The sequence below is a fragment of the Molothrus aeneus genome, chromosome 2 (genome assembly GCF_037042795.1).
Source record: "Molothrus aeneus isolate 106 chromosome 2, BPBGC_Maene_1.0, whole genome shotgun sequence".
In the NCBI taxonomy this organism is placed as follows: domain Eukaryota; kingdom Metazoa; phylum Chordata; class Aves; order Passeriformes; family Icteridae; genus Molothrus; species Molothrus aeneus.
In genome coordinates, this window is record NC_089647.1 from 45,758,429 (window position 1) to 45,785,766 (window position 27,338).

Genomic DNA, 27,338 nt, shown 5'->3' on the forward strand with positions numbered 1-27,338 from the left:
AGTTAAGTCCTAAATTAAGATCAGAGAAGTGCCTGTAATTAACAGGGCAGCAATCAAGATTCAGTAACACAAAGCTGAGCCATCTCCAGTATCTAAAAGCTACAGAAGCATTCAAGAGCCTAATAAATAGGTCAACTCATTTCTGTACTCTGTATCAGGTATGATTAATCCATAAAATTAAAATTTTAATGCTTACACACAGTTATTATAAATGCTTATATATGCTATTGTAAATATTTAATGTCCAGTTAGATTGGCAATATTAAGATCACTTTATTTTAAGCCTTATGGATTTTGAAAACACATACAAATAAAATACTTGTTACAAAATTCCATTTGCTGAAGTTTCTTCAGGAATATACATCAAGCATGATCCCAGCACACAGATAAATGACTTTTACAGAAAGCATCACATAGAGCAATAAATGTTAGTGAAACAGCCAGTCTTTCCAGATATTTTACAATGAAAAATTCTCTTTCCCTTTGTCACATCTATTATTTGACTAAGTTTTTAATTTCTTTATTTAAAATAGCCACATCTGAATTTAAAATGTGTAACCAAACCAACTGTGGAAGTCAAGAGGCACTCAGAAGCCCCAAAGGGGAGAGTAAGCACTATTTTTCAAGTTCACTAGTTCAGGGGTAAAAATCCCTGAGAGATGGAAAAATGCTGAACCCATTTTCTTCAATGGAAAGATGCTTGTCAAGGGACATTGTCAACAGACAGCTGTAAAGATAAACTGTAAGGCTGAAGAGCAATAGTAAGACAGAGCAAGAAAAGCAATCTGTAGTGCTAGGTAATGAGGAATTCTTGGTGGAGCAGCATCATGGGACTTCACCAAGACTGCCTGCTTGCAAGAAAAGCACTCAGCAGAAATATATGCAGAGATACAAAGCACAAGATGCGTACGTGCTTGTCATTAACAAGGAAAACAGTGTGTGCCAAAACTATAATCCCACTTAGTTATAAACAGTATGCAACTGACCTCAAGAGTTAAAATACAAACAAGAATAAACAAGATACTGTGCTCCAATTTCAACATCACCATCAGGACACTATTACGTGAAGCCAGTAGATTAAGAAACACAGTTCCATATACATTTTTTGCTCCTCGATGCCAGTACAGAACTACTCAGAAATATGTGATTCACAGACCAGGTCACTAAATTCTCCGGGACCTGGAAAGTGATCTCAGAAGCAGTACGCCTCTAACCTTCCACCTCAAGTCCCTGAGTTGCTGCTGGACATCAGAACAGCTTTACTGCTTCTACTTTATGAGTCATAGTCCTGCAGTGTCCTGTTCCTTGCTACATGCTGTGACACAGGTCCCTGACTACATTCCTTTCTTTAAGCCTATTGTGCGTACAGAAGCTGCACTGAGTGATGATGCTGCGCTGATTTTCAGTGTTATTTAACATGGAGGCAGGTCAAGCTATCTAGATGAAGCATGAGTTCACTCACACTGCTCACTGAGGCTGATGTGAGCCTTCAGAGCAGTGGAAGAAAGCCACAGTCTCTCAGGTTATTGAAACATCCAGAGCATTAAGAAGCCCATTACATCTGACTGATGTCAAGCACCACAATAAGCAACACTAGGAGAAAAGTGTGGCATAAATGGTGAAAGCAAGTCCAAGCAGACTTCAATCTAAAGATTTAATCCTAAAGGTTAATATAGGTTTCACAACCAGTACACTTAGCCTATGATCAGCCACAGGTTTAAAACTATTAGCAAATAAACAGGAGTTTTAAGAGCAACCTTTAGGTTCTGACCTAAAGATCTATAAATACCACTGGGGGGATGATCTAGTTTGAAATCAGATTACTTTAAACTAACTAGAAAGCAATCATGCTTACGAGAGGCCCTTACGCCAGTCACACTTGCTCCAGAGCAGGGCAGCACTCTGAAGAACAGATGTTGACAGCATGTGCCCTGTGCTATTTTAACATTGAGTTTCCTTATATTATTTATATCACTTCCTTAAGAGGACAGTAGATAAGCCAAGCTACCCCAGTCCCACTTCAGCCCAGCTGTGCAGCCAGTTTTGTGCTCGAGTTACCAGAATGGGAGGAGCAAATTCTCAGAGATTTGCTGATGTGTTACATTATTAAAAGGCCTCAGGAAAACAGCAACTAGAGAGGAAGAACACATCACCTTTCCCAGCAAGGCATTCTCCACTGCGCTTACCCTGAGGAGGAGACACATAAAACTGTCACAGTTTGATTTGTACTAGCTTTACCTCTGCAAAGCCATTCTATCAGGGCATTTGTTCCACACAGGGTTGTGTGGTTTTATGGAAGGACTGCAGTTCCAGTTCTCTAAAAGGACTCTCCAGACTTCAGGCTTCTGCCCTAGATTTAGGTCACTAGTAATTGGACATGTGTAGAAAATGCACAGGCTCAGTTCAGTGTTGCCTAATTAATTTCTTAGTCTGTCGATTTGGCAGTCGCCCTACGAAACAGAACAGTTGGATACTTAAAATTGTATTGAAGAATACCTTATGACACTAGCAAGCCTCCCAAAAAATAAGCCCAACTCTTTTGGTAGTAATGAAATAAATATTTTAAATTGCCTGGAGTACAAAAGTGAAATCAGTTTTCTCAGGTGAGACTATCAGCTTGATTCATTAAAAGAAAAAAGATCAAGCAGAGCACAGAATGTAGAAACCCAAAAACTTCACCTAAGGAGACTTCCTTAAGACAAACAGAACTGACAGGTGCCAAAGTCTTGCAACCTATGGAGCAGAATCAAATGTACCAACTTTCTGTCTGGGACATTATATTCCCAATCAACTGGTGAGCATACCGACCACAAACTAATGTCACAGCCTGAAAGAGAGAGTTCTGCACATTATTTTGATCTGTATGAGGTGCCTTTCAGTATGTAACTGCTCTTGGAGTAGCATATTCATGATGAAGAAAAAGCTCATCCACTGAAATTAGAATTCAAATTCTTTCTTGTTCCTAGGCTTCTGTCACAATTTTACAGTCAACTTACTTGATTTTTTTTTAATCCTTCTTGAAGGACACAGAACAGCCCCACTGTGCTGAGTCTTGGCCATCCTGCCAAGCTTTCTGTTGGAGCTCACTTGACTACCAACTATTCACTGCACCACAGGTCCCATGTGCTTTAGGTAGTTTTGGCTTAGGCCTAACAGCAAATGAGAAGAGACAGATGCCTCTCTGCAGGAACCTTCCTCACTGGTGACCCTGGGGGTTGAGCTGGCAGGGCTACCTGAACCTTAGAAAGTGGTTGCTCTACAAAACAGTCTTATAAAACTCTATTTACATATTAACTGAAGTAAAATATTTACTTCAGATCAGGAAGTATTGTATTTTTTGATCAAGAAACAAGCTCAGTGCCTGAGCAGTTTTATGGCATTTTAAAGGTGACTTAACATGCCTACCATGATTTAAAATAAAAACACATTCCAGTTCCTTTCCCTAAGAAGTGAATTCTGCCAATAAAAAGGACCTGAAGACTGAAATAAACTCCAAGTAACAGTACTGAAAGGGAACATATCTTCTCTCCAAAACCCCTGTATACAGGGGCACTCAGATGGCTGTTAAAGTAAAAACAACATACAACAATATTTGCAAAAAAGCTTAATATAATCTTTTGAGTCTATAAACTCTAAACAATAAATAGGAAAAGTGTACATGGCACACCAGAGCAGCTAAATATTAAAACAAGTACACTTGGTACTTGGTAACACTTACCTATATTGTCAGCAATAAGTTTGTTTCACTACTGTGATATAATACAAGCTTAATATACAACATGTTTTTACAAAGGAAAACCACAGAACAAATTTAATACAGAAGGTGAGGGAGAAGGGGAGACAATAAATAACAAGGCACAAAAACCTCTCTTGCTGCAACCCTGTAAGGCACCACTTGTGCAAACATGAAACTATCAAAACCTGTAGTGGAGACATTCTAAATGTATTTAAGTAAGTGGATAATATATTTTAATGTGACACTATGCTTATATCTTTGAAAATAAGAATGCTTATGTTTCAAAAATCAATTAGTGAAATGAGTGAATTAATAGCCAAATACAAGAGTCACAGCTGGTTTTTCCCAGACAGCCCCACAAGTGCATCTTGATCTTGCCCTATACTGGCCTTGCTAAGAGTCCTGGATCCAATATGGTGCAGAGGGAAATGCTGCCAAATTATGCCAAATTGTGCACACCAGTAATTGTGACAAAACACACTTCAGGGATTAGGATGAGAATGAAATTATTGTCCTTTGAAACCAAATATTATTTAAATCAAGATGTAAATGATTAGTAGCATTAATCTAACATAATTAGGGATCTTAATACCCAAACTTATAATTCATACCTCTATTTAAGAACTGGGCACCAATATTTTTCTTCCTAATTCTCTTACCTGCTCAGAAAATCTATCATAAGACAAATTTCAGAAAACCTTCTCCCTTACCAGAAGGTTACAGATACATAGTTAAGCACACAAACTGTGAATTTCCCCTTTTTTCTTATGTTCCATGATCTCTACTGCATCCTGCTAGAAGTAGTTTTGTCCTGTCTCCAAATACATAAAAATTTCCAGATACTAAAATTACTTTAAATATGCACAGGTTGGACAAGTTTTTACAAAATGAGAAGGGTTTTCACAAAAAACCAAAGTTTTCTTCTAATAAAACATTTAGGAAGCACTCGGTTTCTCATTAGCTTCAGACATGTGACTTCTTTTAACTTGGGAACAACTATTTCCAAAAGTTTTGCTTGCATTCTTGCACCTTGAACAACTCCACAGCACACAGCAAACAATCTGAATGAACCTGATTATTCAGTTATTGGCTAGTTTTGTTCTCTTATGTGGCATATCTTATTTTACACCTAAATACCTTGCCACAAATCAAAACACCTAAAGTCAGACAACCTGCAGCTTTAATGATGCTCAATCTACTGAGCTGCCAGAGAGGAAAATCAGGTCAATCTATTATATTTTAAACAACAGAGCAAATGGAAGAAAAAACACAGTCTCAAGTGATAAGTTAACATTCATATAGCTATTTGCTGAAAGGCTGTGCCAGCTTAGGCATGCTTCATTCTTTATATTCAGTCCTGTTTTAAGGATATAAAAATTTGAGCAAATACAATGTAAACAGAGCCAGGTAGACTGCAGTAGTAAAGGACAAAATCATTGATCTGACAGTTTTAAGGCCAACTATTTATGATTTGAAATATGTCATACTTTTCCATGGCACTTAATACACTGAAAGTTAGTAGTGGGTGACACTAAGTAAGGGAATACGTATTCATATGAGATATATACACATAGCCTCAGTTCCTAAAATAGAAAGTTCAAGTTTTTTTGTCCAAATAAAATCAATTTGTGAAAGACCATCTGTGGTTTCCTATACTGAATAAAGTAATATTACTATTTAAATCAATTTAGTGCAAACTGACCTAAGTCCAAAGACATAACATTCCTTGATTTTCAGTCACTACTTACCAAATGCCCCTTATTTCTTTCAAAAAGACAACTACATCTTTTTTCCCCCCCTTAAAAGAACAGCAAACACCTGACAAATAGCATGCTGTTCTAGTCTACGTTAACAAAACTTGCTGATATACAAATCGTGCTTTGGTCATGCAGCACAGACCCATCCTGAAAATGACCCATCTCTCCATTTAATCAGTCTAGAAGAACACAGTGCCAGATGTGAATTAGCAGGTCATCCTGGCCACTCCGTACTCCAAGCTGACAACGGCAGGCTCGGCTTTGGAGAACTCGGACACCAGTTCGCTGTAGCGATTGTCTGCTGTGTTGCTGCCCTCTATAGTTCGCACGGCATCGTTCACCGGCATCGGCGGCTGCTCCTTCTGGAAGCACGGAGGGGATTTCAGAGCCACGGGGGCAGGAGGAGCCATCTGCTCCTGTTCCTTCACAAGGACCACATCTGACCGCCCATTTCTCTGCTTTATTTTCTGAAATACAATGAGCAGTTACTAACAGCGGGCATGACTCTTTACTGATGACACTGTGCTTTTAAAGGAAATGTATCCCCTTCTTTTGCTGGCCAACTCAGTGTCTGCAGAACTCTTACATACCCCAGCTTCTTCCCCACAGTTTAGTGCTGATGCTACAAGCACTGCTGGCTTAAAATTTGCAGAAGGGCAGAAGACAAAGAATGCCTATTAATATCCCCAGAGAAGGAGAGGTTATTCCAGGCTTGCCCCTTATTTGGTTGCTATCAAGATGGAAATACTTTCTGGAGTAGAAGCAGACGAAGACAGACCTTGGCACTGTAGCAAGCAGGGATCTTGCAATCTCTTAAAGACCATGAGTCTCTTAGTGATAAAGCAGCTTGATATCTAAAGCCCTTCTATCTTTCCTAAAAACCTTCTAAAAGACTTTTTCCTTTAGATCTAAAAAATGCCAATACAGTTTGTTCAAATGCATGAATACTCTAAAAAATGTCAACTAAAACACAGGAAAGGAGAAAAGGATGTGTCGTGCCAGCATGAGCAAGAGAAGAGGGAAGATTAGGATGAAGGGATTTTTCAGTTATATGGTTTGGGTTGTTTGCTTACTTCATTTTTGTTTTTAATTCAAACTCACCCAGTAACTGGGAGGCTACACTAGTTAACTGAACAGATTTGTTTGTTGATCTGTTTGTATTTGATTAGAACTGAGACTAAATCCAGAAGACTGGTGTCTCTGGATTTAGTCTCATGCTACTGCTGTTTCCATCTATAACTTTTTATAGATAGAAACAGCAGTAGCAAAGTCGACATCAGGATTTCAAACAACTATATCTCATGATCTCTCAAGTGACAAATGTAGGCTCAGGTGAAGTTAATATCATGGAATGAGGTTCTAGAAAATTCAGAGCTGAGACTACTTTCCTCTTGTTTATTCTTTAGATTGTTTTTTGAGTTTTCTTCACCTTGCTGCTTCAATTGTATAAATTTTTTTAAATATAAAATTAAGATTTGAAACAGTATTAGATTAAGTGACCTGCATTCATTACTTTACAGTAGGATCAGTCTAATAAAATCTTTCCTCCTAGAAAAGCTGTACTTCCCCTCCCTCTCCCCTCCAACATAATACACAGGAGTTGTGTTACCATTTCTGTCCACACACAAGTATTAAAACTGATTATCAGAAGACTTCTGCATTCCTTAAAAGGCATTATTCAGAAGTTTCAGCACCTTAACTGACTGTAACAGAAGTATCAATCAGCCTTTCCTGGCTGTTTACTGCACCACCTACAAGTCAATTATAGACATTTGGTCTCTGGATTAAGCCCTGTCTTCATAAAACCATTACAATGTACATGACCCATAATTATGATGACTTACAACAGCATGCACCTGCATATGAAGTTAAAAGAAGAACAATACTTACTGCTTCCATTTTAGTAGCTATAATAGAAATAAAACATTTTCAATCTCCTTACTTTAGCAACACAGCTGTAGCTACATGGATACCCTGTTATCCAAAATAGTTTAATGCAAGCTAAGCTTCTGTGAAACTTGTGTTCAGTAAGGCTTTGATAATAGCACTTTTACATAACAGAGCTCATTAATAAAGCAGAATAAATAGTGCCTTAGAGCACTCATCATAGAAACAAGCAGTGAAAGTCCAAGTCACCATCCCACAGAGTAAGTGCTAGGCCATACGGCAGTGACATTCAGGTGAAAACCAGCAGCACTGCAACAACTATAATCTGAAGAACAGGTCACAAGGGCACACACTTATTTTGTAATACTTACAGCTTCCAGTTCTTTAATGTCTTCCTCCAGTTGTTTATTTTGCTCACTTGTATTCATGATAAGGTTGAACACAGACTGCCTGGGATGCATACTTCGATCAAATTGATGATACATATTTCTCCAAAACCTGCACAAAACACACACTTTTAGGTTTGCAAGGTAAGACAGAGCTGAAGAAAAGATAATGTATTTTATTTAAACTTACTTAAAATTGAATGATACTGTATTAGGCTCCAAAAGCGTTAGTTCTGGAGAAAAGTCTGGATTATACAGAGGATTCTGGTATTTCTTCTGTTCAGCCAACAGGAATGGCCATAAGGAATAGGTCTTCTCTTTTAGTCTTAAAACAAAAAAAGTTAGAGGTCAACACACTTGACTGCAAGCAAACAAGCAGAAGATAACTGCTTATGATGTGCAAGTTTTGCCTACTTGAAACAAATACTTTTAAAATACAATGCAAGAGGAACTGATAAAAATTTCACAGAAGTTTTCCAGCTAAATGCATTGAAGATATCTTACTAGTACTTCTAAATGAGTAGTCTTGAACAGGCCAGAATTGTAAGGTTAGCTAAAAAGAGTTGGGAGAGGAAATTACATTATACCTCCTAACTTCAGGTTACCTACTTTTAGAGGGGGGAAAGAAACCCCAAAAACAGATGAGCAGGAAAACCTTAACTTTCCCTATGAAAAAGAAATGTGATTTTCTACCAGAATTAGAAAGGCTGTCTTCAGCCTTCTTCCCTGATGCAGTTCAACATAGGTTTCAATACTACCAATCCTTCCTCTACTCAGAGTCTAAAATGAAGAAGATTCACGAAGTTCTTAGTCTGCCAGAACAAACAAAAGACACATTAGAATGTGCCTGCTTACTTTAGCTCTTCTCGTTCTTTCTGACAGTTTCCAAGGAAGTTACCAAACTGGCATGAATGGACATGTTCATGGATTTGAAGGAGGAAAGCTTCATTGAACTCAAAGGCTTGTGGAAACTGCTCGGTGAGATTCCACACGCTTTCTAAAAACTGGGTGAACACTGGCGAGATCTCTTTCGGATCACCATCCAACTGACAACATCTGAAAAAGATTCCACAGACAGACTGAAACTGGTTTAAGTAAGAAATCAAGGAAGTCTTAGCTGCAATTGTTTTTAAATGACAGTACCTTGATTTGATGCTAGCTTTGATTTGGAAATTGAGCACCTAACTTCAAGAACTGGGGCAATTTTTGAATAGAAATAAGTCTATATTTGACCTGTTTTTCTGACTTATAAGTAATCACACATCTATATTAAGTACAAAAGAGCAACATAAGACAGTTAAGTTCCTTTGTGTCTAATACTGTCACAGTCAATATATGGAGTCTACCAGCTAAAGCAAATTAATAAGCAGTAAATAGCAGCAAGGCTATTGTCATAGCTGATGACAGGCAGATCAAGGGAAAAAACAGAACTCTTAACATACAGGACTTCTAAAGGTAGGTGTGACTTCAGCATCAAAGTAAACATAAATGCAAACTTATCTTTAAAGATACCAAAACTATGTGTTTCATATTGCCTAAATAGCTGGGACGTAGCTTTAGATTGGTCTTGCACTGTCTATACGTTGGTGCAAACCTTGCTGCAGTCATCAACTTCTGCAAGCAAGCACCAGTAGCACTAAAAATTTACATCTGCAATATAAATCAATTATCCAATAGGTATAAACTGCAATACACTGTAGGCAGCAGGAGAAGTGCCTTGTGTACTGAAAACAGCTTACTCATTGCTGAACTGGTGCAGTGTGGCTAGAAATGCAACATTTACAAGCTGTCTTTTGTTTAAGAACACTTAGCCCAGTTTGCTGTATACACTTTACTATATCAGAGGAGTGAACTACCTGTCAGAGAACTTGTGCCCAAAGGAGATCCAGTCTTTCTCTATCAAGACCTAGAGGGCAAAAAAACCAAAATCTCATGTAAAATATTACTCAATCTTACACCTACAGTACTAACCCCACAGGATATCAATATATTATACTTTAAATCTGAGTAGAGTAAGTTACAATAGAAACAACTATTTATCACTTTGTAACTTCTTTATTTTCTTGGAAGCTTTTCACAAGATTCTCAAAGTACATTTGTAAAAAACTAGTAAAAAAAGTTAAGCAACTTGCTAATCAGGTAACCGATAATTTTAAGAAAAATGTTGCATGACTTCACTAGTAGGTTATTAACTTTCTATGGCAAAGAATAAGAAAAATGTTAGTACTGCATGCCTGCTACCATAATTTATATAAAACCACATAATATATTCTTTCTAACACTTATAACAGTAAGTTTGCTCATATCAACACTATCTTCTTTTCTCACTTTGGTCACACTATCAAGCACCAAAACGAACAAAGGACCATCACAGAAATTTAACTGAAAGCAAGGATTAATCAAAACCCAAAAAGATTAAATTACTTCCCTAAAGATTCTCACTATTCACAACAAATTAATCCTCTTCTAATTCTTCCTCAACTTCACTTTCAGTGCTTGTAATATTTGTGACAGTTAGATCTAAACAATACATTGAACTAATTTTATCCTTGAGGAGTTCCCATAACACCTTGCCTTGTCATTGCAGAACACTGTTGATTTTCCTAGTCTAAAATTTGGAATAATCGTAATGAAATTCTTCTCTCAATATAAAAAGATGACAAATTTAGATTGCTTAGACATCTTTAAGTCTCTATCACTGTGGGAATTATCATTTTCAGATTTTAAAAATGTTGTTTTGGAGACAGACAAAAATGTTGTTTTACAGCAGCACAGAGCTGCTGTAATTTAGTATGTGCACCACCTCACATAAACACTTTGGAATCCTTCTATGTCATAGATAAGGGACTTGCTGGGATGCAAAAGGCAACCACTGCAACATTTCTGCAGGGTGACTAAAGCAATTTGCTATTTGTATTTCAATTTTTCAGATTTTAAAGATTTTTTTTTCATGTAGCAAAGCATATCTGTATGAAGTATTTATCAATATACTGCAACTCCCACTTTACACTTTAAACTAAAAAAAAAAAAAATTCAGTACATTTGCTCCCTTTCACACTCAAACATTTTACAGCCTTTCTTTACCAAGGAACAACTCAACATTGCAATGGTCTGCTTACCATGAATCCTTTGATTGTTCTGTAATAGGAATCTAGCAAGAGAGCTCCAAGGGAACAAACTTGGGAAGTCCTATCCCAGCCATCTGAACAGTGTACCAATACACTTGCACTCTCAACTGCTATTGCCTGCAAAACACAGTTGTTTCTTAATCAATGTTCTTTTCTAGACAGAAGTCAAAAACCAGTAAATAAATTTTAAAAAAAATCTATATTTATTTCCAACTCATACAATAGGCCATCTTATTTAACAAAGCTAGAAAAATGTTTAATATGAGGAAAAGATTTAATAGTATCAGAAAGTATGAACTTGTCTCCATAGAAGTATAGAAAACTCCTTGAAAAGAAAAGAAATTCCACTACCACTTCTGTATAAACTAACCTCTACAGGGGTTCCCAGTTCTCTCTCTCCCCCTTATAAAACTAAATTTACAAGAAAACCGAACAATAATTAGATTATACATTACTGAGTACATATTAAAAAAAACCCAAACGACATTAACTCATCATTAAAGAAACCACTTGTTCATCATTATGCTACATGATAGTAAAGGCCTAGGAAATGCTCATCAGCTTCAGCTCCTGTTGGCTCAGACATTTTTGAGGGTCATCATTAGGACAATCACCCACTTTTAACTGAGATAACTCCTTGTTATTTCACCTAGCAAAAACAAAGATCCAGGTTTTTTCTTTACCCACTACCATCAGATCAAGCGCTTGGCTTCCTAAGTGCTTGGCAAAGGCAATTGTTCCTCTGAATTATTCACAGAATCCTATTTCCTTGCCAAATGAAGTCAGCATAGCCACCTTGGCTGCTCTACAATTACTGCCCCAGTTCCACTTTTCAGAGTATACTAAATAATAGTTTGTTCCATCCACCACCAAACTGGTTACACTTTTCAAAAATATCTAGAGGAGCAGGAAGCATAAGAATCCCTTTGTCTCCCAACAAGATGAGCAAACAGCATTCAAAAAATCCCAGAGCATTGGCTGGAATGTTTAACATCTCCAATCATAAAAAAACATATAATACTTTAACCAGCATATTAGATGTACTGGTATATATACACTAAACACCTATCTCCAAAAAAGTCAGCTGCAGAATTTCACACATTACATAATATTAAGCATAATTTTTCTGGTAGGAAGTCAACTTCCCACCAAAGAAAGAAGCAGCATGCAAGTTACCTTGGCTAGGAAGACAGCAGCATCCAACACAGCTTTGATGTGACGCAGCCATCCAGAACTCTCCAGACCAGACAAAAAGTCATTGACAGACAAACCTCTTGTGCCACTGACTGAAAGAAATCAAGAGTTAAAAAGCCTTAAGCAGTTGTAGCTACCTACACCCTGCAATGGAGAAAGAAGAATAATTGCATGTTGTATCTAATCCCCTATGTTCTAAGTTGAATGGTGGTTTCCTGAAAGATTTCTAATCAAATGGTTAAGGGAGGAGTACTACAAAATGTTCTCCAGTCAGAATTCAACTCTGTAGAACTATATAACCATGAGCTGCAAGAGTAAGATCTTTGTGGTTTTTTGACAAAATAACATTCCAAGTAAATACACTGGTTATTCCCACCAGAAAGCCTTAGTCTTGTCACCAGAGAAGGCAATGCAAATGCCAAAGGCTCATTGGAAATACTTAATTAGTACTAGTAGTAGGGAAGCAGCTGCATCCAGACAATATACACAGTTCAGAGGAGTCACACTGCCAGAGTTTCGTCACCTCCACCCTGCACAGGAGAATAAAGTAAGTGCAGTACAAGAACACAGGGACAAATGAAATCCACTGAAATTTTGTCTACCTTCACACTTGACACACTGCATTTCTAACTGATCTCTATCATTCTTACCTAATTTACTTGATCCTGTAACAATAATGTCAATTCAGAGAGCAAGGAAGAACTCAAATTAAAGGAAGGATGCTTTGCAGTGTAGCAGCAAGAGATGCAGAGGTAGACTGAAAGATTCTCACATAGAACCAATTCACACGTAAGACAGATAGCCTGTTTCTTGTACAATTTTGAATAACAACTCACACAATTACCTTACTATTCAAACATGACAAACTTCTGGAATTAAAAAAATCTGCTAACATAACTTCAGCTATGTGTAATTCTAAGAAAAGACACCCAAGGCTCCTAGCTACAAAAATACCTGCCTCTTCTACAGTAGAAGCCTACTTTCCACTACACTTAACAGCTAGACTTGATGATCTTAAAAGTCTTTTTCAACCTAAATGATTTAATGATTCTAGAGCACTGGGCTGTAAATCAAAATAAAAAGGTTCTGTAGATGAAAATCAGCAGTAGGAATACAACAGCTGCAAAATCATCTTTATCTCTCGCCTTGGAAGGAAGTGAGTCAGCAGCAAAAGCAGAGAACAAAATTCACCAAGTAATTCTGTGATGCAGCTTCATATTCAATCAAATCCCTTGATGTAAGGAAGGTTATGAACTCAAATCACTGCCTCCAAGAGCTTTCCTGTATCTGCACTAGATGTTTCTCAGCTCTCAGTCAAACAAGTTTTGGCACACTCCCCACTGCTCAGGAAGATTCATAGTGCGAGGTGCTGCTGAATACTAGAACAATGACAGGCTTCCAAATAAGTATTGCAGCACCTTTTCTAAAATCCACAGATCTTCATCATCCATAAAATTAACTAGCAAACCACAGCACAATGAGGTAATAGAACATCAAGAAACCCCAGGAGAGAAGACCTACTTTTAAAGGTTAGTCTGTAATATCAATAAAAGAAGTAAAAGCAAGCTAGCTTTCCCCTGCCTTTGAAGGGCACCATTAGGCAAGAGTTCTGCTTCCAAAAGATCTGGCACATGGAGAAAATAGACATAGATGAGAATGTGAGCTAGCTGAAAGGACCAAGTCATTCTCTATACCAGTGGTTCCATACACTTGATCAGTCACAACAGTACACAAACACATCCATCACTCTGTGGTAAAGGAAAGAAACTGAAAATAGTCAAGTATCAGGAAATTAAAACTTCTGTAGAGAAGGGACTGGACAGACAAAGCCATGTCTAGAGGTATGGCAGCACACCTACACATTCTGTAACTTATGATTTACAGCACAAGCTTTCCAGCTAGAAAATAAACAGGCTTCCAGCCCTCAGTTTGTTTTCACCCAGATACTGCTGTCAAAACCTGGTTTTGATCAGAATTTTCAGCTTGGCAGAAATATTTCACAACTAGTAATTCCCTAGCTAGATTTCTATATTTTTATAAACCAAGGCAGAGATAGGAACACATATGTTGAGCCCCAAGAGTTAGCTTCCATTTCTGTGAATTAACACAGGCGTTTTTATACTAGCTGGTGATTAAATCAAATGCATTGGTACTGGTCCAAGTCTTATATGCTGAAAAAAAAAGTTATTTTCTAGTTCTTTATGGTCTTTTAAAAGGTGAAAGATGATTTATGGTACCATTTATAGTACCTGTCAGATAATTCAGCTACTTCACAATAAATAGGACTCAAGATAGTTCTGCCTATATGGATCACACCATAAAAAACACAAGCCCTGCATGCACATGAATCCCAAAACCTCCATGTTCCCTTGCTTGATTGTCATTATTCACACTACTAGCAAAGCCTCAGCCAGCAGTTCAGGAGGTGACTAGACCTGGAGAGTGAAGCATAGCAGGTTGCAGGCAGGCTTTTTTTTAACAAATAAAAAAACCTAGATAATCCCTTGCCCTATACAGAAAACTCTACATAACTCACAAAACCCATTCAGTTTACACACTTCCACCATTAAAATATATGTAATAGATTGCAACATCTGTTGAGCCTTTTCCCCAAACATTTTCTGCAGAAATGCTCCCTTCTTGACATACCCAAAACCCTTTTGCTTATCAGAGTTCACGCCTTTCTGTTATGTAACATTTTAATTTAAATATATAAAACCTGAACTTTTTATTTAGTGTTACAGCTACAAACTTAGTCAATGTGAAGTTTCTCCCATGAGTGTTGTAGTCTGCTCATCGATAGAGTCATCACGTTCACACTGAAGAAAACTATTGTAGAAAAGTTTTGAACCACTGCATGCAAGGTATTTAATTAACAGCTGAATCCAAAATGAAGACTACATTTTGAAACCCCCTAGCATGCTCCATGGTGTAGTCCCATTACAAAAGGATGTTGGGAAGGATTTTGTCTCACATTCGGCTTGCCAGTGGAATTTGCAGATTCTGAAGGAAATCAGGCAGACAGACACAGAGCCAAGGAGCAGGACACACACCAAACAATGAGTAACAGTTGTTTGTTATAAAAAGCCCAAACAACTGAGGGCAGTCCCAGTTACAGTGGTGCTTGAACAAACAGCATCATTGGTATCACGCTCTGATTTGAGAACATTCAGTCCAGCACATTCAGGGAAAGTGAGTACACAGAAGCTAAATGGCATTTTCCTCATTTTAAGTTGTGAACCATTTTCATGGCATTTTATTCCTGATCATCCCACTGACAGCACATTTCTACAAGGGGCTGAAGAGTAAATTATTGCAGACATCCCTAAATTTTAAGGGTCCTTTCTACCCCTGAAGGTGCTCCTACTTCTAAAGTGGCATTCAGCAAAACTCTAAGAAAACATACAGAATGAACGGAGGTAAAACAACTGTATTCATTTACCAAAAAAACTTATGTGGAAAACAAACAACAGAGATTATTCATTATTTTGTTCAACAGTGTTTAAACAAACCAATTCTTCACACAAGGAAAAACTAAAACATATTCCATACCCTTAAATAAAGTTACAGTTACAATACTATTTGGTAAGTATTGCTGGTGGGATGCCAACTCAAATGGAAGGAATATGAAGTCTGTGAAGCTTAACTGTATGATGCACACACTTCTGCATCAGACATTATTACACAGGAGCAGGCCTCTTAAAAAGTTAAAACAATCAAGTTTTATTAGCTAGTTTCCTAGAATTGAATGTATTAGTAAGAGAAAGGGGGATTATGAAAAATCTACAAGCTCAAGCTCAGGATCACGCTTCTCATCTTTTCTTTAAGAAAAACACATGCAGGAATAATTGGAAAGATCCACATTATCAAAGCTCAGCAGGATTCCATGCACAGTGCCTGAAGAATAGGTTAGCAGCATATCCAGGATCAATGAAAATAAAGATTACACCACGACTCTGTAAGATTTCTTGATCAATGTAACAGCATGTCTTCATCAAAACAGGCTTCCATACAAGTGTAAACTTTCTCTGTCTCTGGAAATACTTGCGTAATTCCAGAAGCCAAGCACTTACACATGTATTGTGTGTCAGGTGTGGAAGCCTCACTTCTGCCACTGTATTCTAATCTCAGAATCCACAAAATGTCTTAAATTTTCTCTCAGCTGTCTACCTAAAAAATATTAACAGAATTATGAACACAGTTCTGCCTCTCCATTTTCTCCACCAGGAGGCAGGCAGTGGTACGGTGAAGTGGCTCACCTTTCCCCCTGCCCCCTTCTCTACAAACACCTACAAGCACACAAGGGGCTCACCAAGTCCTCAAAGAGCTCGAGTTTTGTACAGACCATATGCTCACTGTGAATTCTGTGGAACAAAGTGCCCCTTGTAGAACTGATATTCTGTAAATGAAAATGTATCTACAGGCACACACTTGGAAAACACAGGAGTCTCTCACTGACATACTAACAAAGCTCACTGAAGATATATTTGCCATTCAATTTTCTCAGAATAACTCCATTCAGTTGGGTTTACAGTTTGAAGGTCGAAGTTTAAGGTAATTCATTACCACAAAGCACATCAAACTGGTACTAAACACAGAGCTGGAATAAACCATAGAAATGCCAATGCAGTTTGTGTAACCTATTATTAAAGACTTCAGAAAAACACCCTGTGTTCAATACACTATTTTAGTACAGTTAAAACATACCTTCCAGGAGTTTCTGCAAGCTAGATCTCATTACATGAATATTTTCAATGCCAACAAACTGGAACCTAATGTTTGAGTAGTTGTCTTCATTCTCATAGCCCTTCCCAGCAGCTCTATTAGCCATTGCATTAAGCTAAAAAGAGGAAAATAAAAACACAGAAAAACATTACTGGAATAAAAAAATCAAATTAAGAAACAAAAGTCAAGCAATTTCAATTGAACACATTGGGAAAAAAACACAAGAGCACATAGTATAAACAGATTCTAATATAGTTTGTGGCAAATCAGCTTGAAAGCACTGAAGTATAAGAAAAGGACAGTATATAGATATTGAAAAAAAAGTAGTCTATATTTAGAGCTGACATATCTGAATAATGCATTTAGTAATTCCCATTCTCCTCTCCAGATTCCTAACTAATAAGCCTTTTTTTGTGTCCAAATATTTCTGAGTAAAGACACTACAAACATCTCACATACAAAGGAAAGAGTAAGACCCAGACATTTTCAGCTCCTGTATTGAGTGAAATTAATACTAATTGAAATGAAGATGAGTCTAAAGAGTGGTAATCAGCCATACATTGTAACAGGTAATAACATAACTTAATAAAATAACAGAATTCAGTTTAACTAGACAGTGATGAAGTATGGTGGTGAGGTACTGGAAAACATTGCCCAGAGAAGCTGTGGATCCTGGAAGTGTTCGAAGCCAGATTGGACAGAGCTCTGAACAACCTCATCAGAGGTTGGAGATGATGTTTAAGACTTCTTCTAACTCAAGCCATTCTATGATGGCCTCAAAATGCCAAAACAGAATTTCCTCCACTTCCTCACTTTTGAGACAGCTTGTACAGATCATTTACACAGAACATAGTACTCTCCCATTCCAAAAGAAACCACATCACAGCTCACCATTTCCTGAATTTCATTTTAAACAATCAAAATTATCTGGATCCCACTCAACTGTTCACTTCTTAACTATGATTTAAGTATATTTTTAAATGCCTCTCTCAAAGTGTAGCAGCATATTCAGAGAATTCTAGCTGACTACTGGGATAGGTTCAACTGTCCAGCTGAACCTTAAACCCTCTTTAAGAAAGCAAGTAATCAAAACACCAGAACAGAGAGGCATAACCTCATTTTTACAACATTTTTGCTCAAGATGGACTCCTACTTGGCTCCAAAGTTTTCAAAATTACATGGTATTCCTGCACTCTAATATTCAGGAGGAGAGGCTTGTCTGCAGCATCAGAAGTATACCTTGGGCCTGGTGTCCATGACGTACATGTAGCGATTTGAAGGATTTGCTTTACTGATGGCTTGCAACATGTGCTCATCTTCCAGGCACCTGGCACTGAAACCTGAGAGAGGTTGACTGCATCTGCAAATTGCAGCCTGCCAGAAACAACAAAGAACAAATCAGCATCATTTTAGTATGTGTACTTGAAGCGCTTAGCAAAATCTCAACAGACACTGAAACAAATTGTTTCATTCAGCAGACAGCACCAGCAAACTGAATAAAGTTCAGGTGTTCCAACTTTTTAAGCACATTCCTTGGAAACCCTGAAACACAGTAGCTACAACTTAAATCTAAATATTCATCAAAACAGTTTTTCAGGTTTATCTTTATGGGCAAGGTATCAGTTTACATAATTGACATAAAAACTCACAAAAGTACAGACTGGAAAAATTATACTTTAGGAAAGCAAGCTACTCCCTTAATACAGCATTAACTATGTGTGGTTTCACTAAAGCAGGCATGATTTTATTATTGCAAGTGCAATTTGTTATCATCTAATGTAATTTTTGTAATGTCATTTCAATGATATGTTGTATTTCAGAAGGTATCAGGTACATCTTCCAATATTCAAATAATGATATAACTATGTTCAAATCCATCTAGTAACTTCACATTTGTGGAAAAATTCTTTAACTCAGCAAGGTGACAGTATGCTCCTTCCACAGCTGAGACAGGTACATGCTGCTTTACACCACCCACTGCAAAATCTTATTTCCTACCCTGTAGAGTTTTTTTACCTTGCAAATAACTCCTTGAAGAACCAACGTTTTTATTTTGTTGATTTATCTGTTTGGGGTTTTTTCCCTACCATTTTGACCTAACATATTTTATTTCTGATGTATCAAGGAAGACAGATCCCTTAAGAGAAAGCTATCCTCAGTTACCTTAATGTTAGTATCTGGAAATTTCAGTAGAGTCAACAGATTACTTAAGGATTTATTTTAAACTGGCTAGGCTTACTCCACAACCTGTTAGGCACCACTCCTGTCAGCTGTATTCAGGGTTATCCTTAGTCACACCCTTGCCATACAAGTCACTGTACTTGAACCTCCTCACCAACCCTTGAACTACTGTCAAATGTTGAGAAATACTTTTCAGCACTTTTACAGCAAAAAGAAGTCACACTATACCTCTTTATTTTTATGATAATATGACAACACTGGGAATCTTCCTTTGCTTCTGAACTTGGAGCTACCAACAATTATGGGCTTGCTTGCAGTTCTGGGAACATAAAGTTCTCTAGGATAGGTTTCACAAATCTGAAAGACACAGATAGACAGAAAGGATTTTATAGGCAAGACACAAAGCCTAACCTAGTTTTATACTGTATTCAATTTGAAAGATGTAAGGTGAATTAAGACACAAAAGATAAACACTACCATGTTTCTTTATACAAATGTAAACAACTCAAAGGAGATAAGCCATGGATGAAAGTAGTACAAACTGGTATCCAAGTTACACATCCAAGCATCACCATACCAGCATTCACTCTAAAGAATGCAACTCTGCAGTAGAATGTGTTTCAAATAAAATACTGAAATTATTTCCTTCATTTTTAATACTTGCAGACTACAAAGTAAGATGAAATCTAATCTCAGAATCAGCCACACCACCACAACCAGCACTGCAAAATGCTGGAGTAGAATCCTGCTCAGTTGAGAGAGACATCACAAAGCTGCAGAGCACGAGAATCAGTGGGGCTGGGCTTCCAACAGGTAAGCATCTCTCAAAACAATCCCAAAGAACCCATGCATCCATACACACACGCTCTCACAATGAGGCCTTGGGAACACCTTCAATCAGGAAGTTGTGAGATTGCACATTAAGGAGTTAACTCTCTCTACCTGCTTAGAGATAAGTTCTTGCTTATATAGCAAGCCAAGTGATTTGGCAGTAAGCTCCTTACTATAGGCCTCACCAAAACAGATGCAGAGCAGAACATTCTCCCATTACAACACTTACCTTGTAATCACGATTTGCATCAGACAACTGCCAGTAATCATTTGGCACTCCCATTCTCTTATATTCTTCTGCTAGATCAATAAGCTGCCAACCTTTGACTTGCTCAGATTCATTTTGTTTAGGATTATAAGAAAAGGCATACAGGTCTTCGTATTTTGCTAAAAGGTAAAGAATATGTAATGGAGAGAAAGTCTCAGGCTTCAAGATCCACAGAAGCAAGACTAAATAATAGATACTTGACATGCCTGAAATATCTATTCTGCAACTATCCTACAGTTAACTGGTAATTACAGATACCTAGTCAGAAGTAGGTTATGAAAGTTTTCCTGAGTGTGCTTGACCTATTTCAGAACAGACGTTTCTAAAGCCATAAGGGTCACAAAATGAAGACTGACAAACTTAAGGCAAAAGACAGAATTATTAAAAGACTTCACAGGATCTGAAAGAACAAACAGTTTTGGGAGGCAAGAACTAAAATTTATATCTACTGACCTTAAAAAAAGGAAGTTTTAAAGTTTCCCTTAAAAAATAAAAGCTTTCAAAAACTTTGTTTTTCCTAGTAGGCTATTTACTTATGACAGATGACATTTTGCACTGTTCTAAACACAAGGCAGAAAATGCAAAAGACTGTACTGACAGAAGTCTCTTGTAAAGCTGAACTGGTAATGTTATTCTAACATAAAATTTCAGCTTTATTTTTGAAACTGCATGAAATTAGTAACAACTGATTTTCTCAGTGGGTTTTTAATTGATGGAACACACAATTAAGAGAGACTATACACATTTATATTCACAATTTCAGGAACACCACTGGAAATGCAAAAAACCACATAGGAATCTCTCATTCTGTTAAGGAGTATCACTGATATACAAAAGCCAGACAATGCAGCTTCTGAATTTTTATTCAGATTAATATTTAATCAAAAAACCTATTTATTACCAAACCCACATGAGACTTCATATAATGTGTGTTTTTTAAAAAAAAAAAAAGATAATTGGTTTACACACACACACCCCAGCTTGTTAGCCATTCATACATTCATATACTGCAAAGTCTTTTACAGCTACAAGAATTACCTGTTCTAGAGAGCTGAAGCAAAGAATTATAAATGTCATGACAATCTCTCTCTCTGGGTACAACAAAATGAACTATCCTGAAGTTCTTGCACTGGATGACAAGGGGGCAGCCAGAAGTAGTCAAAGGAAGTTTTTCCACCGCAGCAATGTGATGATGTAGTATCTGTGACACACAAAAACTCACAGAGTAAGCATGCTGAGGAAAAATAAGAGTAACATACTACTTAGATCAGCAGATGCAAGACAGCACACTAAGCAATGCTGAATATGGATTTTGACTAATTTTGTCAGCCAGTTATAAAAAGAAATACATTTAGAAGCAGAAATCCAAGAAGGCCATTTTGATCAGGATACTAAATGCATAAAACTTTTGTTACTCTTCTCTATCATTTTAAGTGTCCCTCTAAGTGCAAAACTGAGATGTAAAACTCCACTGTAGTTGTTCAGTTTTCTTTTAACTTTGTTAACTGATAGGCTTATACCTCATTACGCAATGTCCAGACAGGATATCTATATTTTTTAAGAATCTACAGAAACATACTTCAGAATTTTCAAACAAAATAAAGGAAGTAAGGAAAAATAATTCAATGTACTGAAGATTTCAAAATTTCGGTATTTAACAGATAGAATAAAGAAAAACATCTCCTATATTGCCTACTGTGTTAGATAAACATGACAGTTTCTCAGCTAAATGTTTATGACCACTTTAACAGCACTGTCACAGCAATGGACATACAGAAGCCCTCCACAGATTTATTATGTGTGGCAAATCTACACAAGATTTAGGTAAATACATAGAAAGTAACAGCGGTTCAACTCTGGGAAGAAAGGCACAGATACATTACCTCAACTGAACAAGATGTTCTTGACAGAATTTCAATTACCTCACTGAAGCAATCAAATCCTCTTAAACACTGATCAGAATTTGACTGACAACTGAAAACTGTGCTGCCAAATATGCATTTCCTAAGAGACTATCTTGAAGACATTATGATAATAATACCTGGTACTTGCATTATCATCAGAAATGCAGTACTTGGCGTATGGGTTCAATTTCCCCAAAATGAAATCTCTTAATGCAGTGCATAGGGAGAAACAAGCAAGTAATGCTTCTGAATCATGCTGTCCCCAAAAACCCAGTTTGGTTTGTACAAAGGTGTACCTTGTATCCGAGAACAAATAATAGAAAAATGAATTTTCTTGAAAGCACCATGAGGCACTTAGATAACCAGGATACAGGATTAAGGGTAATCAAGGAAAATACACCTACAGGAAAAAAAATTAACAACAGCCAGGGAGATGCTATTTCATCCTGGAGGATGGAAGACTTAAGGCACTTACTCAAGTCAGGTGGCTGGACTCCAATGGGAGCCACAGCTTGATGTCCGTATGTGTGCCACCAGGGCAGTAAGCACAAAAACTAATGCACTAGCCAGCTTTGACTGCACAACATTGGTACTGGTCAACAAGAAGCTGCTGCCCCATCTGAAACCCTTTATTTCAGAGATGAATACTTGTGAAGAAACAGCTGCTTACTGCTCTAAAAAAGTGCATGTTATCATCAATATTGTCCAAACCTGAGATCTTAGCATTTTTGCTATCTCATTTAACCAAGACAGAATCTAATTACAAGGTAACTTAACTCTGAAATTTTAAACCTGATGCTTAACCTATGTATCAGTCTCCCACTCCTGCCTCAGAATCATGGTGTAAGTCAGTTATTAAAAGAAAACCACCACACATGCATTCAGAAATACCAGTGAAAGCTACAGAAGAAATTACAGCAGCCTGAGGAAAAGTCAAAACTTTCAACATGACCTGATTTCAACTGCAGCAGCGTCACGCAAGAGCATAACCTGTGAATTATTAACTTATTATGATACCACGAAGGAGGAGAGTAGAAAGAACAGCTAAGAACATTTTAGTAAACAAATTCAACCTTAGATCAGGAAGAAGAAATGTATCTGGAGGACCCATGCCTTTGAGCCACAAGCATTCATTATCCTTACCCAGGTCTCTCTCTGGCTTGAATCTATGAATAACAGATGAGTTGCTGTAAGGTACAGAGTTCCCGTCAGTGACTTATTGCTTGTGCTGAACCTATCCAGTAATTTTACTTGCTCTACCTGTAACAAAAAAGGGGAGGGGGGAATAAAAGTTAAGTTTGAATTTCTGAAGAATTTAAATTACAGCTTAGCTAAGGCTTTGTCAGTTGGTGCAATAATTTTGAAAATGGTAGGAAACATAAGACAGCACACACAAGGCTATTCAGGCCAAACTAGAGTGGTCACAAGCTTTGAGACCAACTAGTTCAAATATCCTGTTTCAATAAAAAGCATTGAGCTATTTTTTGTTTTCGTTTTTTCTAAAATAAGAATTAATAATTACTAAGCTTTTAGGCTGCTTCCCCAAAACACAGCAAACACGCACTAACAGTTTCCTGGTATTGAGATGCCAGCACTGAATTAACAGCTGATCTCAGCAATATGCTTTATTAGCTGTCTGCACACTCAATGCCATAAACCTGACTTCCATTTTAGCTCTGTACTGTCTTTTATAAATTCCCCAACTTCAAAAATCAGTATTATTATAACCTTGCCTCATAGTCAAAATGCATTCTTAATGAAATGTAAGCATTCTACTAATAATTACAAAAAAAACTCCTAGAAATTCAAGGACTGTGCTGGCATTTGAAGCAGATAATTCATACTTGAGCCTCACAAGGGCCAACAACTCCTTCTGGCATTCTATCAACATTGTTATCTCAATCTTATGGAAAATATTTCAAAATAATAACTATTTCTAGATAGCCTGTATTTTATCTGCCCCTCCTAACTCTGGGCTCCACAGAGTGCTCTATTTGAAACAAGCATTACTCGATTCTTTGTGTGCAAGAACAGGAAAGGAGTGTGGCAAATGGCTTATCTCCACGCATTCCTCTATTTCTTGGCAGCATTGTCTCATTAATGCCAAGTTAAAGCTCTGTGCTACCATTAAATGCATGGCAGAACTCCAAAAACTTCCACACCAGCAAGACCAGCACCCAGAGGAGGCGACAAGGAGAACCCATATCTACTGTGCAGATGTTAAGCCTTTTTTAACTCTTATGTACAGATGTATTTACCTACTAAAAGCACATACAAAACAGAAAAAAAATCAGGTATTTAGGATCTAGAAAGGCCCAATTTTGCTTTCAAAAGCTGAAAAAACAACAATGAATACAAAACAGAATGAAGGAAATACAAATATATACTAGAAGTCAGCACTATGATAATATTCCAGATTTCAGTTTAGAAAGCAAAAAAATTGGAAACTAGATGCATCAGTACACCAAAATACATCATGCTGAAACCACCAAGTCCTCAGGTTTAGAGCAGCATAAGTGAATACACCACAGCCAAAACACAGAATCCATACTGGGCAGATCTGCAGCAATAACTGCTCCAGTACCTGGCACTGCACCTCCCCAGCAAGTTGAAAAGTGCACAGAAACTGCCCCAGCTTTGCTCCAGTAACACAACCCACAAAATCCTGGCATGTAAGGTTTCCTTCTCCTCCATGTAATAAGGCAGCTTTCCTCAAAGCTGCATTTCTACATTAGATGAGGACAGGCATTAGTGCTCCAACTTCCACTTACCTAGGTAAAGTCTACAAGAATTCTGAAAGCCAAGTCACAGATAAACTTTTATTAAAGACAACTGAGTTAGATTCAGCCTCCACAGATGACACGTTCATTTAAACTTGACTCAAACCAGATTAAATGGGTACTCAGCTTATGATACACTTTTTCCTTTTGCTGTTTGAGTTGATTTAGCAGTCAAACGAAGCAAAAATTTGCATATTCAGGAGAAAAAATCCAGCAGTATTTTCACTAATTCACATTTGACTTCAAATATGCAAACAGGTTTGACTGAAGAATTTTCAGCCTTTTCTACCACATTTTGCTTTAAAATATCCTTAAGGATACTATCAAGATTCATTGAAAAAACACATATTCTTTACTTCACCACCACATTTAATAAACTGAATTTGATCATTTGTTGCTACTTAAACATAAAACTCTCAGAAGTGATTTTTAAGTTGACCTCACTTCCTTATTCAACATAAAATCTGTTGGACAGTTTAATTTCACAAAAAGATACACTCAATTTCAGATAGCTGTGTGGACAGTTGTAAAGAAATTTTAATTTCAACATTCCCAGTAAACTGAAGTTGGAGGAGCTACAAAACCTATTCCATCACCTTCTCCTGGGGATAACAGCTGCCCTGCACAGCAGTTCATCTGTGCAAGACTGCACTCTTGTTTCAAGTTTATTTCACTATGACTTAACTAAACTGAAAAAACAGGAATGCTGTCAGATTAGAAAAAGCAGGGATGTCTCAGAACAGCTGACATGAGATCCAGCTTGAACCTACACACAAAGTGAATCTTCAAGACCCACAGTGCAGGTTGTACTTTACTTTTCTTGGCTTTAGTATAGGTTTCATTTTGGAATCAGCTACTGACTGTAACAATACAATATTAAATTTCCAAACAAGGACTTTCATGTTTGTAAATAAACAGCTGATAAAGAAACTTTATCTCAAATCTGTCAGCATGATGCACTAATAAAGTGCATCTAATTTCAGACTAATAAAGTGTCACTAATGGTAGTTTCATCAAAGACCTTCTTTCTGTTTCACATATACACATGTATATGAAAAATAAAAGCAGCTATACACAGTTATATAAAAGTTATATAAGTTATTACTCAAAAAATTTTAAAGCCCTTTCCTTTATGTAATTATTGTTGTGAATCTAGTACTAGGACAGGAACTATGAATGCTCCTTTTTTAAAGATATCTATAAATCAACTTTAAAGTCAGACTACCAGGTTCAAGAATTAATCACAATTCCCAGGACCCAACAGACAGGGGGAGTCTTTTCAGCAACCTTTGTAGTCAGGGATGATGAGCAAGGTGAGAAAAGTACTGTTAGAAATTTAATTCCATAGAAGCTGTGACTTAAAAACTCAATTAAAGATTAGCCACAACAAGAGAGACCTTCCTTTCGCATCTTCATTATACAAAGAAGACTAACACACCAATAATGGGAAATAAAAGCCACAGAAGTCCAAAATGCCAGCTACAGCTTAGCTGACACATTTTTAATAGCCTAACACATTACACAGGCACTGACGGCCTGCGTATTTAACAGCACACACTGGAATATTCAAAAAGGAGAAAACAAATCGGTTGTTTTCACAACAGATTTGCCTCCAATACTAGAAAAAGCTGCACGGAAGCATATCCAGAGCACACAAAACAAATGCAATCCCCTCCCAGCTCGCTTATCCTGTTCCCCACTCCACCACAAGAACCCCCACACCGGGATTTTTAGCGTCTTCCCCTCATTACAGACACGGGGCCACACTGGAGCAGCACGCCCAGAGCCCTCCACCCCTTCCAGCGGCCCGGGCCGCTCCAGAGCCCCGCGCGGGGCGGCACCAGCCACAAAACAGCAGGAGGCAGCGAAAACAACAACGCCCTCGCACGCAGCGGGCGCGCCGGGCTGGGCGGGCCCTCCCGTCCGCACAGTTACCGTAGCTCCCGAGCCGCAGCACCAGCAGTACCTTGGTGGTGCGGATGTGCTCCATGGCGGTGCCCGCTCGGCCGCGGCCGCCTCCCTCCCGCTCCCGCCGCCGCCACGGAGCCGGACCGGCGGCCGCTCCGGCTGCGCTTCCGGGGCGGGGCCGCGCCGGCTGCGGGGCGGGGCCAGCGCCGCGCGCTCCGCAGCGCCCTCGCGCGGCGGAAATGGCTGAGGGGAGGGAGCGGCTGAGGAGCGGGGAATGGCTGAGGGGAGGGATTGGCTGAGGAGCGGGAATGGCTGGAGGGCGGCGTGGGAAAATGACGAAGGATAAACAGGTAACTGTGAGGAACTTGTAACGGAAAACACGGTTCTTATTCCCGGGTGGGACGCGGTCGGCGCACCCGACCTCTCACACAAAGCACAAACTAAAGGGGACTAAACGGAGGGTGGAGCAGAGGGGAGATCCCGCGGCCAGGCTCAGTCGAAACCCTTGCAGAAGTACGAATTCGGTGGCGCTTTCCAGTTGAAAATCCACACAACAGATGAAAACCAAGGGAGATAAAGGAAGATGTGCTGCTGTTGAATCAGCAACCACGGCGAAATCACTCTCCTTGGACTGACACATGATCCCATCACCA

At 38.1% G+C, this 27,338-nt stretch overlaps 1 protein-coding gene across 2 annotated transcripts; it reads right to left on the reverse strand.

Moving 5' to 3' along the window:
* Positions 1 to 248: 248 nt before the first annotated feature.
* On the reverse strand, positions 249 to 26,831 carry MTMR6 (myotubularin related protein 6). Of its 2 annotated transcripts, none has more exons than XM_066544837.1 (14): positions 26,744 to 26,831; positions 23,141 to 23,257; positions 21,132 to 21,294; positions 20,055 to 20,212; positions 19,223 to 19,351; positions 18,053 to 18,187; positions 16,796 to 16,928; positions 12,071 to 12,180; positions 10,886 to 11,011; positions 9,623 to 9,672; positions 8,622 to 8,822; positions 7,957 to 8,091; positions 7,752 to 7,878; positions 249 to 5,960 (listed from the first exon to the last, which is right to left on the reverse strand). In XM_066544837.1, the coding sequence occupies exons 1-14, from the start codon at positions 26,765 to 26,767 to the stop codon at positions 5,700 to 5,702; spliced, it is 1,869 nt and encodes a 622-aa protein (XP_066400934.1). In that variant the 5' UTR covers positions 26,768 to 26,831; the 3' UTR covers positions 249 to 5,699. The 2 variants fall into 2 exon arrangements, with proteins under 2 accessions (XP_066400934.1, XP_066400935.1); XM_066544838.1 differs by having other exon boundaries at positions 26,713 to 26,787.
* Positions 26,832 to 27,338: the final 507 nt, after the last annotated feature.